General features: G+C 43.4%; 1 protein-coding gene across 1 annotated transcript; it reads right to left on the reverse strand.

Annotated features, from left to right (window-relative positions):
* Positions 1-1,885: 1,885 nt before the first annotated feature.
* Positions 1,886-14,627, reverse strand: LOC120928432 (vomeronasal type-2 receptor 116-like). Its single transcript, XM_040339563.1, has 5 exons — positions 14,514-14,627; positions 12,443-13,231; positions 10,558-10,785; positions 3,673-3,796; positions 1,886-2,813 (listed from the first exon to the last, which is right to left on the reverse strand). Exons 1-5 carry the CDS (start codon positions 14,625-14,627, stop codon positions 1,906-1,908), a joined length of 2,163 nt encoding a protein of 720 aa, XP_040195497.1. The 3' UTR covers positions 1,886-1,905.
* Between the last annotated feature and the right edge of the window lie 4,529 nt (positions 14,628-19,156).

Here is a 19,156-nt window from a genome sequence, read left to right on the forward strand (position 1 = left end):
ATAGATAGATAGATAGATAGATAGATAGATAGATAGATAGATAGATAGATAGATAGATAGATAGATAGATAGATAGATAAGTAGAGAGACATACATGTAGATAGATAGATAGATAGATAGATAGATAGATAGATAGATAGATAGATAGATAGATAGATAGATAGATAGATAGATAGATAACTAGAGAGACATACATGTAGATAGATAGATAGATAGATAGATAGATAGATAGATAGATAGATAGATAGATAGATAGATAGATAGATAGATAAACAGACATGTAGAAAGATATGAAGATCAATAGACATGTAGATATATAAATAGACAGACATGTAGATAGATAGATAGATAGATAGATAGATAGATAGATAGATAGATAGATAGATAGATAGATAGATAGATAGATAGATATGAAGATAGATAGATGAGAGAGAGGGAGATGTATCACTGTCCTTCACCAGGGATTTAGTAATGAATAAGAGAAGTATTAGATCAGTCCCCCATGGCCCCCCTTCTCTCCCCTCTCCTGCCTGACACATGTCTCTCTGACACAGCAGCACACTGTCGGGTGAATCTCTGATTTTAGGGCAGAGTTGATTCCCGGGACACAGAAGCAGATCTCCCTCCACCACCCCGCATACCAACCCCCACACTCCACTGCACATGATATATAAAATATAATGATGGGGAAGGCTTCAGTTCCTTCCTACCTCTTTGCAGCAGATCCTCTCAGGCGGAGCAGTATTGAGCTGCAGATCTGACTGAGGTGACGTCACTTCCCGACTGTCCTTTGACTGTGTGAAAGAAAGCACCGCCCACTGGGCGGTGACATAGTTCTATCACACTGTGTGCACTCGCCCGGCTATAATACAAGCCATCGCGCCGGGAACAGTGGCGCGTCGGTTTGCGCCACAAAGGCATATTTTAGCTGCCGTCTGCTACTGCAATCTTGTGATTGCACAGACGTAGCGCTACAAAATTCCGCACTGTGCCCGGCGCCCATACACAGTGCAATAAGGACTTTAAAAAAAAAAAAAAAAAAAACGTTTCTTAAAGGGACATGTTTAAAAAAAAAAAAAAAAAAATCGATTTTTTTTTTTTTTTTTTATATTTTTTTTTTTTTACTGCCTGGGGAGGGGGGGCGGCGCCCGGCGCCCCCTATGGACGGGCCGCCACTGCTGGGATGGATTCCAGCAGATCGGATATTTGCTGACATGCACAACAAATCCATCTGCTGGAATCCATTCCAACGGATGGATCCGCTCGTCTGTACAGACTTACCGGATCCATCCTTCCAAAGGGATTCCCCGCACGCGTCGTAATGATTTGACGCATGCGTGGAATTCCTTATATGACAGCGTCGCGCCCGTCGCCGCGTCATAATAGCGGCGACGGCGCGACACGTCATCGCCAGAGGATTTCAGCGCGGATTTCAATGCGATGGTGTGTACACGCCATTGCATAGAAATCTTCTGAAATCCTCGAGAGGATTTATCCGCGGATACGGTCCGCTGGACCGTATCTGCGGATAAATCCTCTCGTGTGTATGGGGCCTGAGTTTATCTCATTAGGAACCAAAATATTCCACTGTTCTTAATTAAATATTTAATAGTGCATACACAATCTATAGGACTAGGTTAGAAAATCAGTCCAGAAAAAAATTGTCTTTTCCATCCCAAAATTGAGTAATGCCGTGTACACATGATCGGAAATTCCGACAAGAAAAGTCTGATGTGAGCTTTTGGTCGAAAATTCTGACCGTGTGTAGGCTCCATCGGACTTTTGCTGTCGGAATTTCCACCAACAAAAGATTGAGAGCTGGTTCTCAATTTTTCCGACAGAAAGAGTTCCTATCAAAAAATAGAGTCAACACCATTTTATTGCACATCATTTTTTATAAATAGGTTATGAATTGACTTTGTCCAGAATATATTTTCTGGAATTTCTCTCAGGTCTTATGATAATTAAATAACATTTTGGAAAGAAAATGCAGCCTAACAATCCAGCACTGGAGGCCAATATGGCGAATATTTCCACAGCCACCATGTATTTCCCTCTGGTGCTCAGATAGGCCGGGATCATGGCAATCCAGACACTGCAGAACACCAGCATGCTGAAGGTGATGTACTTGGCCTCATTAAAACTATCCGGTAATGTCCTCACCATGAAAGCCAGAAGAAAACTCACAGCTGCCAGAAACCCCATATAACCCAACACAGAGTAGAACCCGATAACTGACCCTTCATTACACTGAATGATGATCTTCCCAGGATAGGAGTCCATGTCATACTCTTGGTAGGGAGGAGATACTGACAGCCAAATAACACAGATCAGAACTTGGACAGAGGAGCAGATTATGACAACAGAAGTGGACAACTTATTTCCCACCCACTTCCTCCAGTGGCTGCCGGGTTTGGAGGCTTTGAAGGCAATGTAGACAGTAATGGTCTTGGCCAGAACACAAGAGACAGCGATGGAGAACAAGACCCCAAAGGACGTTTGTCTCAGAATGCAGGTTATATCCACAGGACGTCCGAGAAACAAGAAGACACAGAGGAAGCTCAGCAAGATGGAGGTCAGGAGGATGAAGCTCACAGTCCGGTTATTGGCTTTCACAACCGGGGTGTCCCGGAGTAAAATAAACATTGTCAGTATATAGAGAGTTCCAGCAGTACTTAATATAGAGCTAACATAAAAAGCTAAAGCTAGGATGTTTGTCTCATAGGAGAGATAGTCATATGCTTTGGGGATACAGATTACTCTTCTTTCATCTGGCAACTGGTCATCGGGACATCTGTGGCAGAACTCACTGTCTGTGGAAGAATACCATGCAATAAGTTACACATTTTCACAACTATCAATTGATTACATTTTTTTATAAAATTATATATTATTTATAGTTGACATCTGTTCTGTAATAACTTTTGGCCAGATTCACGTACGGCGGCTTAAAGTTGTGCAGGCGTAGCGTATGTAATTTACGTTACGCCGCCGCAAGTTAGAAAGACAAGTGCTGTATTCACAAAGCACTTGCGTCCTAAGTTACGGCGGCGTATCATAAATGTGCCGGTGTAAGCTCGCCTAATTCAAATTGTGAAGAGGTGGGCATGTTTTATGCAAATAAAGCATGACCCCACGTAAATTACGTTTTGAACGAACGGTGCATGCGCCGTCCGTGGACGTATCCCAGTGCGCATGCTCCAAATCACGTCGCAAATAGTCAATGCTTTCAAAGTGAACGTAACCTACGCCCAGCCCTATTCTGAATCGACTTACGCAAACGACGTGAAATTCGACGGCGGTTCCGACGTCCATACTTAACATTGGCTGCGCCATCTTTTTGGTGGTTTATCTTTACGCCTGAAAACGCCTTATGTAAACTGCGTATCTTTACTGCGACGGTTGAGCGTACGTTCGTGAATAGGCGTATCTCGCTGATTTACATATTCTAGGCGTAAATCAGTGTACACGCCCCTAGCGGCCAGTGAAAATAGACAGCTAAGATACGATGGCGTAGGAAGACTTACGTCGCTCGTATCTTAGCAATATTTAAGCGTATCTCAGTTTGAGCATACGCTTAAATGTAGGACGGCGCGGATTCAGAGTTACGACGGCGTATCTACTGATACGCCGGCGTAACTATACCTGAATCTGGCTACCAGTGTTTATTACCTGTTACATTAGAGATTTCCCCATCAGAACACGGCACACAGTGATAGCAGCAAGCATGGATTCCTCCAGATGGACCTTTCCTGTATCCTGGAGGACAAGGATCATTGCACCGACCTTGGGGAAACTCAAAGGAAAAAAAGTTTAGGCAGATTTAGATTAGTCCTTTAGGTTCCTAAACATGTAAGAAAAGAACTGTATTAAGTACAATCTAAAATACTGTACACAATATACATTTTGTTAGCAGAAAATACATTTCACAAAAAATGTTCAGTGAACACAAATTTAAAATGTATTTGTAGTGAAAACTAAGCACCCCATCTAATGGAACGTGCTGCATGCAAATAAATGTTATCTGCTGGAGCACTTTAAAAATCATACAATTGGGAACTCCAGTGTAAATATATATATATATATATAAATATCTTCAGCTAGAAAGTTGCCGCTTTGGTCTGTTGCTAACCCTTCAACTTATTACTGATCAGTGAAGTTGCTCCTCACTTTCATGACTTATGCCGCGTACACACGATCGGTCAAACCGACGAGAACGGTCTGATGGACCGTTTTCATCGGACCAAACCGATGGTGTGTGGGCCCCATCGGTTATTTATCCATAGGTTAAAAAAATTCAATCTTGTTTTAAATTTAACCGGTTAAAAATCCACGCATGCTCAGAATCAAGTCGACGCATGCTTGGAAGCATTGAACTTTTTTTCAGCACGTCGTTGTGTTTTACGTCACCACGTTCTGACACCATCAGTTTTTTTAACTGATGGTGTGTATGCACGACTGACCATCATTCAGCTTCATCGGTTAACCAATGAAAACTGTCCATCAGACCGTTCTCATCGGATGGACCGATCGTGTGTACAGGGCATAAGTCTATTTCTGACATTTGGGGCCAGATTCATAAAAGAGATACAACGGTGTATCTCCTGATACGCCGTCGTATCTCTGAGATACAATTGTCGTATCTATGCGCCTGATTCATAGAATCAGTTACGCATAGATATCCCTAAGATCCGACAGGTGTAAGTGACTTACACCGTCGGATCTTAGGGTGCAATTCTAGGCCGGCCGCTAGGTGGCGATTTCATTGCGGTCGGCGTAGAATATGCAAATGATTAGTTACGCAGATTCACGAACGTACGCTTTGTAAATTTACGCCGTTTCCGTAGAGATACGCGGCGTAAAACTAAACCTGCCCTCTAGGTGGTCTAGCCAATGTTAAGTATGGCCGTCGTTCCCGCGTCAAAATTTGAAATTTCACGTTGTTTGCGTAAGTCGTCCGTGAATGGCGCTGGACGCCATGTACGTTAACGTCCAAACCAATGATGTCCTTGCGACGTCATTTAGCACAATGCACGTCAGGAAATTTTAGGGACGGAGCATGCGCAGTACGTTCGGCGCGGGAACGTGCCTAATTTAAATGGTCCCCGCCCCATTTGAATTAGGCGGGCTTGCGCCGGGCGGATTTACGCTACTCCGCCGCAAGTTTACAGGCAAGTGCTTTGTGAATCAAGCACTTACGCTGAAAACTTGCGGCGGTGTAACGTAAATGGGATATGTTACAACACCGCAGCGTAGGGCAATTCTATGTGAATCTGGCCCTTGGTGTTTACAAGTTAAAATCCATATTTTTTGCTGGAAAATTACTTAGAACCCCCAAACATTATATGTATATATATTTTTTTGCAGAAAATCTAGAGAATAAAATGGTGATTGTTGCAATATTTTATGTCACACGGTATTTGTGCAGTGGTGTTTTAAACGCAACTTTTTGGAAAAATTAAAAGGTAAAGTTAGCCCAATTTTTTTGTATGATGTTAATGAAAGATGATGTTACGCCGAGTAAATAGATACCAAACATTTCACGCTTTATAATTGCACAAACTCGTGGAATGGCGACAAACTACGGTACCTAAAAATCTCCATAGGCGACGCTTTAAACTTTTTTTTTATGGTTACCAGGTTAGAGTTACAGAGGAGGTCTAGTGCTAAAATTATTGCTCTCGCTCTGACGATCGCGGCGATACCTTACATGTGTGATTTAAACACTGTTTTTATATGTGGGCACGACTTCTGTATGCATTTTTTCTTTGTTGCGCAAGCTCGCGGGAAGGGGGCGCTTTATTTTTTATTTTTTTTTTTAGAATATTAAATTGTGTTTTTTATTTTTTTTTTATTTTGATCACTTTTATTACACAAGGAATGTAAACATCCCTTGTGACAGTAATAGGTGGTGACAGGTACTCTTTATGGAGGGATCGAGGGTCTAAAAGACCCCCAATCCCGCCTTTGCACTTCAAAGTATTCAGATCGCCAAAAACAGCAATTCTGAACACTGTGGGCCAGATTCACAGAAGAAATACGCCGGAGTATCTACTGATACTCCGGCGTATTTTCAAATTTGCCGCGTCGTATCTTAATTTGTGATTCACAAACAAGATACAACGGCATTTGGCTAAGATCCGACAGGCTTACGGTTTCGTACGCCTTCGGATCTTAGGCTGCAATACTCCGGCCGCCGCTGAGTGGAGTTTGCGTCGTTTTCAAATTAGCTTTTACGGCGATCCACGAAGGTACTCGCGTGCGTTACGTCGTCGCTAGTCGTTTTTTCCCGTCGCAAAGTTAAGCCTGCTTTTTCATGGCTTAACTTTACACCAGCCATGTTAAAGTATGGCCGTCGTTCCCGCGTCGAATTAAAAAAAAAAAAATTTCACAAACACGTCGGGGCGCCGTAATTTCATGCAAAGCACGGCGGGAAATTTCCAAACGGAGCATGCGCAGAACGTTCGGCGCGGGAACGTGCCTAATTTAAATGGTACACACCCCATTTGAATTAGGTGGGCTTGCGCCGGACGGCTTTACGCTACGCCGCCAAAGTTTACACGCAAGTGCTTGGTGAATCAGGCACTTGCGCTGAAAACTTGCGGCGGTGTAACGTAAAGACGATACGTTACGCCGCCGCATTTGAACCTGAATCTGGCCCAGTGTACTTTTTTATATCTGGCGCCATTGGCAGCCAAGTAACCCGGAAGTGGCGTCATGACGCCGCTTCCGTGTTTACATTGCGGAGACTGAATCAAAGCTGTTTACGGCTTTGTTTCAGTCAGAGCCTAGACACTGAAGGCATCGGATTGCGGATCGGGTCTCCCGGTGGGACAGGAGGCCCGGTCAGAGCGACGAGAGGCGGTGGGAGGGGGGATGTCCCCTCCCTCTCCTCTGGCATAACAACCAAGCGTCTTTTAGCTGCATCGGTTGTTATGCCTAGATAGCCAATCGCCAAACAACGGTACCAGAATGATGCCTGCAGCTGCGGGCATCATCCCGGTATAATCCCCGAAAGCCAAGGATGCATATATGCGTACGCTCGGCGGGAAAGTTGTAAACCCTTAAAATCCACCTTTTACTACAGGCCAGCCTATAATAAGGCTTACCTGTAGCTACCCCGGATAGAACCAAAACCTGCATGGCTTAGGAGATATCAGATAACGTCATCGGCACATGAGCACTGAGGCAATGGCTCGTTCGTGTTGTTGCTTCAGCTGACTCAGCTCCCCATGGGAGTGACGTCATTGTGGCTCCGGCCAATCACAGCGTCAGAGCCTGCGATACCCGGAAGTAACTCCAAGAGCGATGTCACTGGCCGGACCAGTGTATGGGGACTGCTGCGGGAGCTTAGATCTAAGGTGAGTATTTCATACTATGCATACTAGCTCATTATGCCTTTGTCTTGCAGGTTTTTTTTTTGTGGAGTGGGTTTACAACCACTTTAAGGCCGGATTCACACTAGTGCGGTGCGAATTTCAGCTCTCTTATCTCTGCAGAGAGATAAGAGAACTGTTCAGCAGATCAGCTCCGTTTTAGATGCGAATTTGGAGACCTGGGAGAGGGAAGGGGGAGGGGGGAAGTGTATTGAGCTGAATGAGAGAAATCCTGAAGAGAAATGAACACATGTGCGAATCAGATGCGTGCCCATAGAAGATAATGGGCCTGAATTCGCACCTGAGCCGCAACGCAATGCCTAGAAAACGCACAAGTTTTTTTCGGCAATGCATCGCACATATGTGAACCAGCCTCATTGAAATCAATGTATTTTATAAAGTTATGCGAATTGGATGTGGTTTAACCACTTGCTTACTGGGCACATATACCCCCTTTCTGTCCAGGCATAATTTCAGCTTCCGGCACTGCATCGATTTAACTGACAATTTCGCGGTCGTGCGACGTGGCTCCCAAACAAAATTGATGTCCTTTTTTTCCCACAAATAGAGCTTTCTTTTGGTGGTATTTGATTGCCTGTGCAGTTTTTATTTTTTGTGCTATAAACAAAAAAAAGAGTGTAAATTTTGAAAAAAACACAATATTTTTTACTTTTTGCTATAATAAATATCCCATTTAAAAAAAAAAAAAATTTTTTCTCAGTTTAGGCCGATATGTATTCTTCTACATATTTTTGGTAAAAAAAAAAATTGCAATAAGCGTATAGCGCCTACAAAATAGGGGACATAATTATGATTTTTTTATTTTTATTTTTTTATTAGTAATGGCGGCGATCTTCGATTTTTTATTGGGACTGCGTCATTATGGCGGACACATCGGACACTTTTGACACATTTTTGGGACCATTCACATTTATACAGTGAACAGTGCTATAAATATACAATAATTACTGTATAAATGTGACTGGCAGGGAAGGGGTTAACACTAGGGGGCGAGGAAGGGGTCAAATGTGTAGCCTAGTGAGTGTTCTAACTGTAGGAGGTGGGGGGTGACTGGGGGAGGAACACAGCATCGGTCTACACACAGAGCTCCACGTCCCTGCTCAGGTACTGGGCAATCGCGTGTGCCCGGCGGCCATCGCGGCCACCAGGCACGCGCATCGTGTTCCCAGTAAAGCGACGGGTGCGTGCGCGCGCCCCCTATCGGCTTTAAAAGATGAGGACGTCATATGACGTCCTGTCAGAACAACTGAGCTACTATGCCACCATCAATTGATGGCGGCTGGTAGATAAGTGGTTAAGCCGCAACCAATTCGCATTAGGTGTGAACCCGGCCTAATAGTTATCCACTTCTCATCCGAGTCAATTCTGACACTTCACTCTTTCAATGAAAAAAAATCTACTTTTTTTGCTAGAAAATTACTCACACACATTATATATATTTTTTTTTTAGCAGAGGCCCTAGAATAAAATGGTGGGTGTTAAAATGTTTGTGTCACACAGTATTTGTGCAGTGGTTTTTCAAATGAAACTTTTTTGGTAAAAAAAAAAAAAGAAAAAAACTTTATTGAAAGTTAGCCCATTTTTTTTGTATAATGAGAAACATGATGTTATGCCGCGAAAATAGATACCTAACATGTCACACTTTAAAAAATGCGTCTGCCCGTAGAATGGCAGCAAACTAAGGTGCTTAAAATTCTCTATAGGCGATGCTTTAACCACTTCCCGACCGCCGCATGTATATGTACGTCCACAGAATGGCACGTACAGGCAAATGGGCGTACAGGTACGTCCTTGCCTTTCCGCAGGTCGGGGGTCCGATCGGGACCCCCCCGGTTTTGCGGCGGTCGGATTCCCTCGGGGGGCGATCCGGGACGACGGTGCGGCTATTCGTTTATAGCCGCCCCCTCGCGATCGCTCCCTGGAGCTGAAGAACGGGGAGAGCCGTATGTAAACACGGCTTCCCCGTGCTTCACTGTGGCGGCTGCATCGATCGAGTGATCCCTTTTATAGGGAGACTCGATCGATGACGTCAGACCTACAGCCACACACCCCTACAGTTGTAAACACACACTAGGTGAAACATAACTCCTACAGCGCCCCCTGTGGTTAACTCCCAAACTGCAACTGTCATTTTCACAGTAAACAATGCAATTTAAATGCATTTTTTGCTGTGAAAATGACAATGGTCCCAAAAATGTGTCAAAATTGTCCTAAGTGTCCGCCATAATGCCGCAGTCACGAAAAAAAAATCGCTGATCGCCGCCATTAGTAGTAAAAAAAATAAAAATATTAAAACTATCCCCTATTTTGTAAACGCTATAAATTTTGCGCAAACCAATCGATAAACGCTTATTGCGATTTTTTTTACCAAAAATAGGTAGAAGAATACGTATCGGCCTAAACTGAGGAAAAAAAAACATTTATATATGTTTTTGGGGGATATTTATTACAGCAAAAAGTAAAAAATATTGCATTTTTTTCAAAATTGTCGCTCTATTTTTGTTTATAGCGCAAAAAATAAAAACCGCAGAGGTGATCAAATACCACCAAATGAAAGCTCTATTTGTGGGGAAAAGGACGCCAATTTTGTTTGGGAGCCACGTCGCACGACCGCGCAATTGTCTGTTAAAGCGACGCAGTGCCGAATTGTAAAAACACCTTTGGGCATTTAGCAGCATATTGGTCCGGGGCTTAAGTGGTTAAATGCCTTTACAGGTTACCAGTTTAGATTTGCATAGGAGGTCTTGTGCTAGAATTATTGCTCTCGCTCTGGCATTCACAACAATACCTCACATAAGTGGTGCAATCACTGTTTACATATGTGTATGGGAGTACCGTATACGTTGGAATTAGCGTGTAAGCTGGTGGGACGGGGTGCTTTAATTTTTTTATTTTATTTTACACAATTTTTTTGTTACACTTTTTTTTTTAATTCACTTTATTACTATCACAAGGAATGAACAGCATCACCGGCTTAAAACAAACATACCGTAATGATACCTGTAGGTGCAGGCATCATTCTGATATAACCATTGACATGTTTTCTTCCTCTTGGAATGTTTTGCTTGTATTGCTGTGTGTTTTTTTTCTATTATAGGAACATCAATATCCAGGTTGAGAAAGCTAAAGTCATCATACAGAGATAAAAGAATACTCTTACTTTGCCCCGTTTCCATTGGAGTTGTTTTTGGAAATGTTCTCGCTTTGGTTTTTCTAAAGTCAAACTGCTGGCAATGTATTCTGACTTGATGTCAAATTTTTCCAGTGAAAGATCATAATGGATGAGCTTTTCTAAAATAATCTCAGAAGGTAATTCTCCTCGCTCGTTGAAGAAGACCTCCTCTCTGGTGGTGCTCATGAAGTGAACCCTCTGGATGTATCTGTTCAACTTTCAAAGGAAAAATAGATTTCTTGCCAAATGTGTTTATTGGAATGTAACAAATTACAAAGATAAGTTCAAAAGCAGAACAAAGAGAACATGACTAAGCACAACATATGAATATGAACCCATAATAATGTCACGTGCTGTAAAGCACCTCAGTGTGAATGTGGCCTAAAGAAAGTCATACACTTGGGTGGGCATCAGGGACCCCAGAGAGCCCCCACTTACATCAGGGACCCCAGAGAGCCCCCACTTACATCAGGGTCCCCAGAGAGCCTCTCCTTACCTCAGAGTCCCCAGAGATCTGCTCCTTACATTAGGGTCACCAGAGTGATGTCAGGCAGTGAGAGATGATGTAATCTCTCTGCTGCCCACGGCTGCACAGTGAGGGTGGAACAACGGTGATGCAGGGCGGGCAGTGAGAGATGATATAATCTCTCTGCTCTCTCGCCCACCCAGCTCTAACGTGCAGCCAGCCCACTCTCCCGCTCTCTCGTGCTGCCTGACGCACTCCTACAGAGAGGTCATGACCTGGTAGTGGGCTGCGGCCCTGTGGTTGGGGACCCCTGGGACTCTGGGCTATGGGCTCCAGATTCGGGGCTGTAGCCTAAAATGCCACCCCCTAGCAACACCACTGCTGTTGATGATTAGTGTTGAGCGGAATACGCCATATTCGATTTCACGATATATCACGAATATATAGCCGAATATTCGTGAAATATTCGCTAAAATCGAATATTCGTGATATTTTATCAAAAAAATTTTTTGCGAAATTTCGCTAATGCGAATGCGAAACTGATTGCAAAATTTCGCTAATGCGAATGCAAAATTGATTGCGAAATTTTGAAACATTCAATTTCACCTGCCCTTTGGAAAAAGTGTGGTTTTACGTAATGGACCCTGCAACTAACAAGGTATTAATAAAATAAATACATTATTATATAGATTTGAGGGTTTACTTTGACCAATTTGTATATTGATTAGTTTAATAAATATTGAATAACCATAGATTTGGAAAATACAAGTAAACCGTTTACGCTGACATCTCTTAAATGTCTTCATGTTAAACAGTTATTATTCTCATTAAAGAGGTGAAATGCAAATGATGACACGGGACAAAAGATGGAAAATTCTTTGAAGATGTGATACACTGGAAAAACGCACAAAAACACTCCACTCTCTCCTATGACAACTGTGGTAGGAGAACTCTGATTGGCTCTGATGCAAAAGAAGGGCGGAGAAAGTATTAGCGAATATTCGGAAATCGAATATTCGCGATTGCGAATATTCGGCAACATAAAAGGATCGCCTCAGCTTAGCTACTCGGCCCAGGGTCTCTAATCATACCAGCAATGCTTTTAGACGTCGATGGAGATCACTAGGATGTGATCTGTTTTAAAAATAAAATTGAAAAAATACGAATATTCGGAATAGCGAATATTGGCCGCAAAATTCGAGTTATTCGCGAATATTCGAATATGCCATATTCGTAACGAATATTCGCAATGCGAATATTCGTGAGCAATACTATTGATGATGTTGATAAATCTTACTGATGTATGAATTTGCGTTTGTGTCACTCCCAGCCTGTACTTCTAACAAGAGTCAATTGTAAAAGCAACATTTAGATGATCAGATACATTTATCAGGAAAAAAAACTTACTTTTTGTCGTAATCCATACTTTCCAAATGTATTTCTACTTATTTTCAGATTATTCAAAGCATGAGCCAGTGCATATACCGCGGTGTAGAGAAAATAAAACTTTGAGTCATGCTTGGCACTGAAGCGATGTGTGATCCATTCTTGCCCAGTGCAGGTGACATTAGGAAGAAGACCAGATGATCTTAATATTTTATTTTTCTCTTCATTAGAAGAAAGACAGTTAAACTTTACAAGCCCAATATCCTCAAGCAATGGATCGTCTGGGAATTTGGATGAATGTGCATTCTCCATATAAACATCTAATCCAGGTATGTAGCGGGGAGGATAGAACGGTAATAAGCTGCAGTTACATGCTTCCCGCATATTGATGTCTGAATACGAAATTACATTCCATGACTGATTAAGAATTAATGTGATATTTTCTCTGAGAGCTTTTGATTCTGTACAAAAGACAATATATTCAGATATAAAATGGCCACATACTACAACAACATCGGTAGTGGACTTCTCAATGGCCACCATTCTCAGTCTGTTAATTTCCACATTGTTGGTCAGGTAGATGACAAACTCTATACAGATCCCATGTCTGGCCATCTCTTTTCTCAGCATCTGCAGTTCCATTTCTCCAGTGCCGTCACTTGATGTGATGATTCCAACCCAATTCCATCCAAAAAGTTTTAGGACCTTTATAACCATCTCATACCAAACCCAGCTACTAGGAATGGTGCGGTAAAAATTTGGGAACTTTTCCCTGTCATTCAGGAAAGGGTCAGTAACTCGAGGACTGATCTGAATAAACACAACAGAGCTAGTAGAAGATAGTTACATCCAACTAGATTTTTTCTGTAATGTTGAAGAGGTTTGAGTTGTGAAGAAATGGCCTGGATGAGTCAGAAGAACTATTCAACCTTATAGAACCAGTGTAACCACAATACTATGAGTATCACAGACAACTAGGAATTGGCAAAAAGGGATTGGCCAACAGTTCAATCTGAACTTGTTCTCCCCCTGTTTGGTGGGAGATGAGCATCATATATAGAAGTGGTATATGTACAAATTTTATATATGACAGATTTCCACTCTCAAAGAATTCCCCATAGTAACGGAAACCCAGGCGCAGGGCCCCATGACTGGGGGAACACTGTGTAAAGCGCACACAGGAATAGGAAGTGGGACGGGTTTGTTAGCTGTACAAGGGGGCGGTGTTAATTAGCACGAGGAATGTTAGTCAGTATAGGGGTAGGCGGGGCTGGGTTATTCTGGTGCCATCCAAGGAAGAGGTAACACGCAGACTGTTTTTCCCTCCCTCCCTCCCTGTGGAAGTGTCTGGTATGGGTGTTTGTTTTTCATGTTATTTTTGTGTTTCAGGTGGATTCTGGCATTGATCTGGGGTTCCTGAGGGTTGGTTGGTGGTTGGTATATATATATTAGATGTATATACCAGAGATGGTTGGTAGGAGTTGGGGCCTGTCATGGGATGGGCACCTTCCCTATGTGGTTAGGTGGGGGCTATGGTCAATCAGGCTGAAGAGTTAAATGAAGGAGGAAGTCATTGATGGGAGCACGGCTAAAGGCCAGAATACTTTCTGATGGAGGACAGCCGATTACCTAGCATTCTTCTTTTTCCTTCTCTCAGGAACCTCTTATACAGCAGTTGTGAATAATTGTTTTGTTTGGGTTAAAATTATTTTATTATTGTTAAATATATATACATTTATTATATATATATATATATATATATATATATATATATATATATATATATATATATATATATATATATATATATATATATATATATATATATATATATGAATGGTTAATTTATAAAAGTTATTTTAATATTTTATCTTTTGGTATTAAATAAAGGGGCCTTTAGTGGGCATTTAATCCAGACGGTGTCATGTGGTTAATCTAGGGGGTTAAGTGGATTGGGGTTTTAATGGTTTATGTAGCAAGGACGCTAGTAGTACACCAGTCATGGTTTCTAATGAAGCAATGGGTTCTGGAATCTGCTGCATCACTAGCAACCACTAAAGTCATTGTCACAGATCTGATATAGCCTGCATACCTTCACTGAGCTAGGGTTTAGGAAGAAGCCCTTGTCCTCATCCACATGATGGACAAGGTGCCTAGCTGGGGGAGTCCCTCCTGGCAATGAACTCCCCTTGTTGACAGTAGACATGTGCACACTGAAATAATTTGTTTCGGAATGCCCTTTTTGTCCGAAAAATACATTTGTTTCGTTTCTCCCAAAATTTGTTTTTATTTATTTTGCTTTCGTTAAAAAATGCATTAGTCCAAAAACCCATATTAATTAAGGTTGAATCTATCAATCAAAGTCTTATGGTGTCTGTCGAATGTTCTAAGAAGATTTGACGAAGCAGCTAAACTGTACGATGCCGAAATCTTATATTTCCGGTCTTCAGTTACAGCCAAGCAAGCCTTATGGTTGCGCCCTTGGCTTGCCAAATCAAAAAAAAAGAAAAACTCCCCAGATGGGGCAACAACAGAGTATGTATAAATAAAGGTTTTATTAACAAATTATACAAATATACAAAAATACAAGGTTAAAAGCATAGATGATATGAAAATACGTGGGTCCCAAGAAGAGGTCCAGAAAGCCCTAAGCGTTTCGGGACACTGTTCGTCCCTTCGTCAGGGGCTAATATCCAGATGGAATCACAGTGTATACATACAAATAAAATCATTTTTAACAAAACATACATTTCAACATTAATTGTCTGTACAAAATGGTTCACAAAATGGTTCACAGAAACACAGTAATCACAAGACACAAGAATCATACCCAAACATATCATCATGGAAATTCATGGTCGGAGCGACTCAGCATTGTCAGGTCACCTGTGGCCAGGTGACAAATGCACCTCGTTGGAGACAGGGGTGCACCACAATGTAGTGAACCTAATAGCCGACTGCTGCAGATGGACAGGAAACGTGAGTCCAAGATTCCCCAGGGCGCGGAGTCTAAGGTCCAGCAGGTGTTCACCAGAGCCTCTAGTGGTGAGGATGGCCTTGGCTGCAACTGATCCCAGGTTGCGGTCCCTGGGGTCCCCCAGGTCACGCTCCGTAGGGAGAGAGGGGAAGCAGCCACTGAGGACACAAAGGATAGTGATGGGCAAGCCGAGGTTGGGGCAACAGGCAGACGAGGGTAACCAAGGAACAGGCCAAAGGTCAGGGTCACAGGCAAACGGGAATAGTCAGAGACGAGCCAAATTCGGTACACAGAAAGGTAAACGTAGCACACGGCAGACAGGAACACAAGCAAACAAACAAAGTTGAACAGCAAAGCAGACCTGCAGTGCAACAGTTAAAATAGACTTCCTGGGATGGGGCCATACAGGGAGGAGAGATGATAAAAAGGCAGCCAGAAGAGAGTCAGGCCTCTAATGGACACATGAGGAGAAGGTAAGCTGCCAGACATTATTGCATGTCCATGACAAAGCATCTAAGCAAGCCTAGTGTAGGATCCCCTTTGAGGGGCCCTCATTGTCTGGTAACAGGCTAGACAGTGCCATAACCCAGGCACGGGTGGGAAGTTGGGGTTCCTGCCCCCTTCCTGCACCCTTTCAGAAGTCCACCAAGAGACAGGCGTGAGCCGGCTAAGTCCTTTTGAGATTAGGCCCACCCAGACAGGCCGTGTGGGGGCTCATCTGCTTCTCTTTTGGCACATCTGGGTGGCCTCAATTTCAGACTACTGAACCATCAAGACGGTCTCTTCAGGCCACACGTGGTCCTTCACCAGTACCCCTCCCTACAGATTGATTCCCACTCTGCTACCTCCGTCAGAAGTAAAGAAACAGATGTTGCTGTCCTATGTAAATTCGCTGAAAACACAAAGAGCGGCAGTTCCTGTCCCGAAGAGCGAAGAATTCCAGGGAGTGTACTCCCTTCTCTTCTTAGTACAGAAGAAAAATGGTCCTTGGCACCCAGTGATAGTTTTGACTTACCTAAACAAATTTATAAAATACAAAAGGTTCAAAATGGAGACCATGTCTACCATTCAGCAAGCCGTGCAACCAGGCGATTGGCTAATCTCAATTGATTTAAATGATGCTTACTTCCATGTACCAGTGGCAGAAGAATTCCACAAATACCTCCGGTTACAGGTCGGGCAAGAACATCTAAAGTTCACCTGCCTCCCCTTTGGGCTGGCAACCTCACCTTGCGTCTTTTCAAAGGTTCTCCTGGCCGTGGTGGCCCTTATCAGAACAAGAGCGATACGCCTCTACTATTACCTCGATGACCTCCTGTTGCTGTCCCAAGACAAGGAACAGTTGCTAGCCCACATGGAGCAGGTTACCTCGACACTAATCAAATTCAGGTGGCTCCTAAACCTGGAGAAGAGCCATCTAGAACCAGTCCAGCTCCTGGTGTATCTAGGAGCCCAGTTCAATACGGTGGAAAGCACCATCTCCTTCCCAGTGGAGAAGATCCCAGTTATTCAAGAAAGAATTTCACAGGCTTTGGACCCCTCACGCCTGAGGGCCTTACAATGCCTGAAAATTGTCGGCATGATGGTCTCTGCGACCCCTATGGTCAAGTGGGCTCTGCGAAGGTTATGCCCCTTTCAAACAGGGTTTCTTCAGCAATGGAAAACAGGGGACACTGATCAGTTTTTTCACATATCTTTAGTGATGAGGAACAGCCTCTTTCGGTGGCTCCAGCGCATAAATATGCTCATCTGCCACTCCATTGCCTCCATCTCATGGGTCACAGTCATGTCCGATGCCAGTGGTGCTGGTTGGGGAGCTCTCTGCAGGTCAGAACTGGCACAAGGCAAGTGGAATACTCGTCTCCACAACCCATGCTCGAATGCCCTGGAACTTCAGGCAGCCTGGTGTGCCCTTCAATCCTTCACTTCTGAAAGGGGAATCAGTGTTATTAAGGATGGACAACACCACAGCGGTCTCCTATGTGAAAAGGCAAGGGGGCACTCGGAGCTTCACCTTGCTCCAAGAAGTTGAGCCCATTATGTCCTGGGTCCAGAGAAATCTGCCCAATATTTTGTCAGTCTTTATCCCCTGGACTCAGAACATCTATGCAGACTTCCTGTGTGGCAAACAGTTGGACAACAACGAGTGATCCCTTCATGCGCAGACATTCGAGTGGATCCTGTCCTTGGGAGTCAATCCCGAAGTAGATCTATTTGCATCCCCCTACAACTTCAAAATCAGGATGCATTACACTTGGGACAGCTGCATCTAGGCATTCGGAATAGATGCCCTGACAGAGCAGTGGAACTTCAACAGGGAATACACCTTTCCTGCACTTCCAATCATCCTCAGGTTCTTGCGGAGACTCCAAATGGAACCGATTGAGGTGGTGGAAATAGCGTCTTACTGGCCGAACAGGCCATGGTTCCCCCTCCTGACCCAGCTCAGCATCCGGTTTCCGGTGCCTCTTCCCCTGAGGCCGGACCTTCTTTCTCGGGGTACAGTCGTGCACCCTTTTCCGGCAATACAGAGACTGATAGTCTGGTTCTTGAGAGGGAGATGCTGGAATCTCTTGGATGTGCTTCAGGAGTAATTTCCACCCTCATGAGCTCAAGAAAGTCAAGCACAAATAAAGTCTACGGAGAATATGGGCCAAGTTCATTGAATTCTTTTCTTCTGTGGGCAGATCATGCAGAGACCCGGCAATCCAGGATATCCTCAGCTTCCTTCAGTCTGGCCTAGTCTGTCTCTATCCATCAGCTCCCTCAGGGTCCAAGTTTCATCTCTGTTGGCTTTTTCCGGAACATCATGGGCAGTTCACGCTTTAATCCGGCAATGGGGCATCAAGACTGAGGCCTCAAAGAATACCAAGATTCCCCAAATGGGATCTTCTCCTCATCCTTAAAGGGTCACTAAAGGAATTTTTTTTTTTAGCTAAATAGCTTCCTTTACCTCACTGCAGTCCTGGTTTCATGTCCTCATTGTTCGTTTTTGCTTTGATGTTGCTGTAAATCCTCTCTGTTCTGGACACTTCCTGGTTGCCTGTTTCCTGATAACCACAGTACTGGGAGATTTCTCACGGTGGTCACTAATCAAGGAGGTGTGATTACTGTGTGTAAAACGAAACTGGATTGGTGCTGAGGAGTTTTAGACAAAGTATCACTGCTCTCTATTGGCTGACTGCCCTCTAGTGGCTCTCTGTACATCAGAGAACCAGCAAACAACAGCAAAAACGAAACTACACTGCAGGCACATTATATGATTGTTTTTTTTATCTATTTTTAATCATTTTTAAAAGGAATCAGTTAACTATTATGTCTCTATGCCCTGTAAACAGTCATTTCAGCTAAATTTTTTTTTTCCTTTAGTGACCCTTTAAATCACTGTCTGCTCTTAGTGTCGCGGGACCCACTCCACTCTCTATCAAAGAACATTCTGAAAAAGCTGCTTTCCTAGTCGCTATCACTTTGGCCAAAAGGGTTTCTGAGATCAGTTCCCTGGGCTGCAAGGAGCCCTTTCTGACTTTCTTCCCAGACCGGGTGGTCCTCATTCCTATGCTTGACCTTAAACCAAAAGCAATTGTCTTACCTACATTCAGGTCCCCAAAATCCACTTAAGTTCATCCTCTGGATGTAGGTGAAATACTAAGGGAATACTTGCAAGTTACCTCTTCTTTCAGAAGCTCTGATTACCTGTTTATCCTGCACTCCTGCATTAACAGAGGGAAGCGAGCTTCAACCAGAACGATTGCGGCCTG

Source organism: Rana temporaria, chromosome 1 (genome assembly GCF_905171775.1).
Source record: "Rana temporaria chromosome 1, aRanTem1.1, whole genome shotgun sequence".
In the NCBI taxonomy this organism is placed as follows: Eukaryota; Metazoa; Chordata; class Amphibia; order Anura; family Ranidae; genus Rana; species Rana temporaria.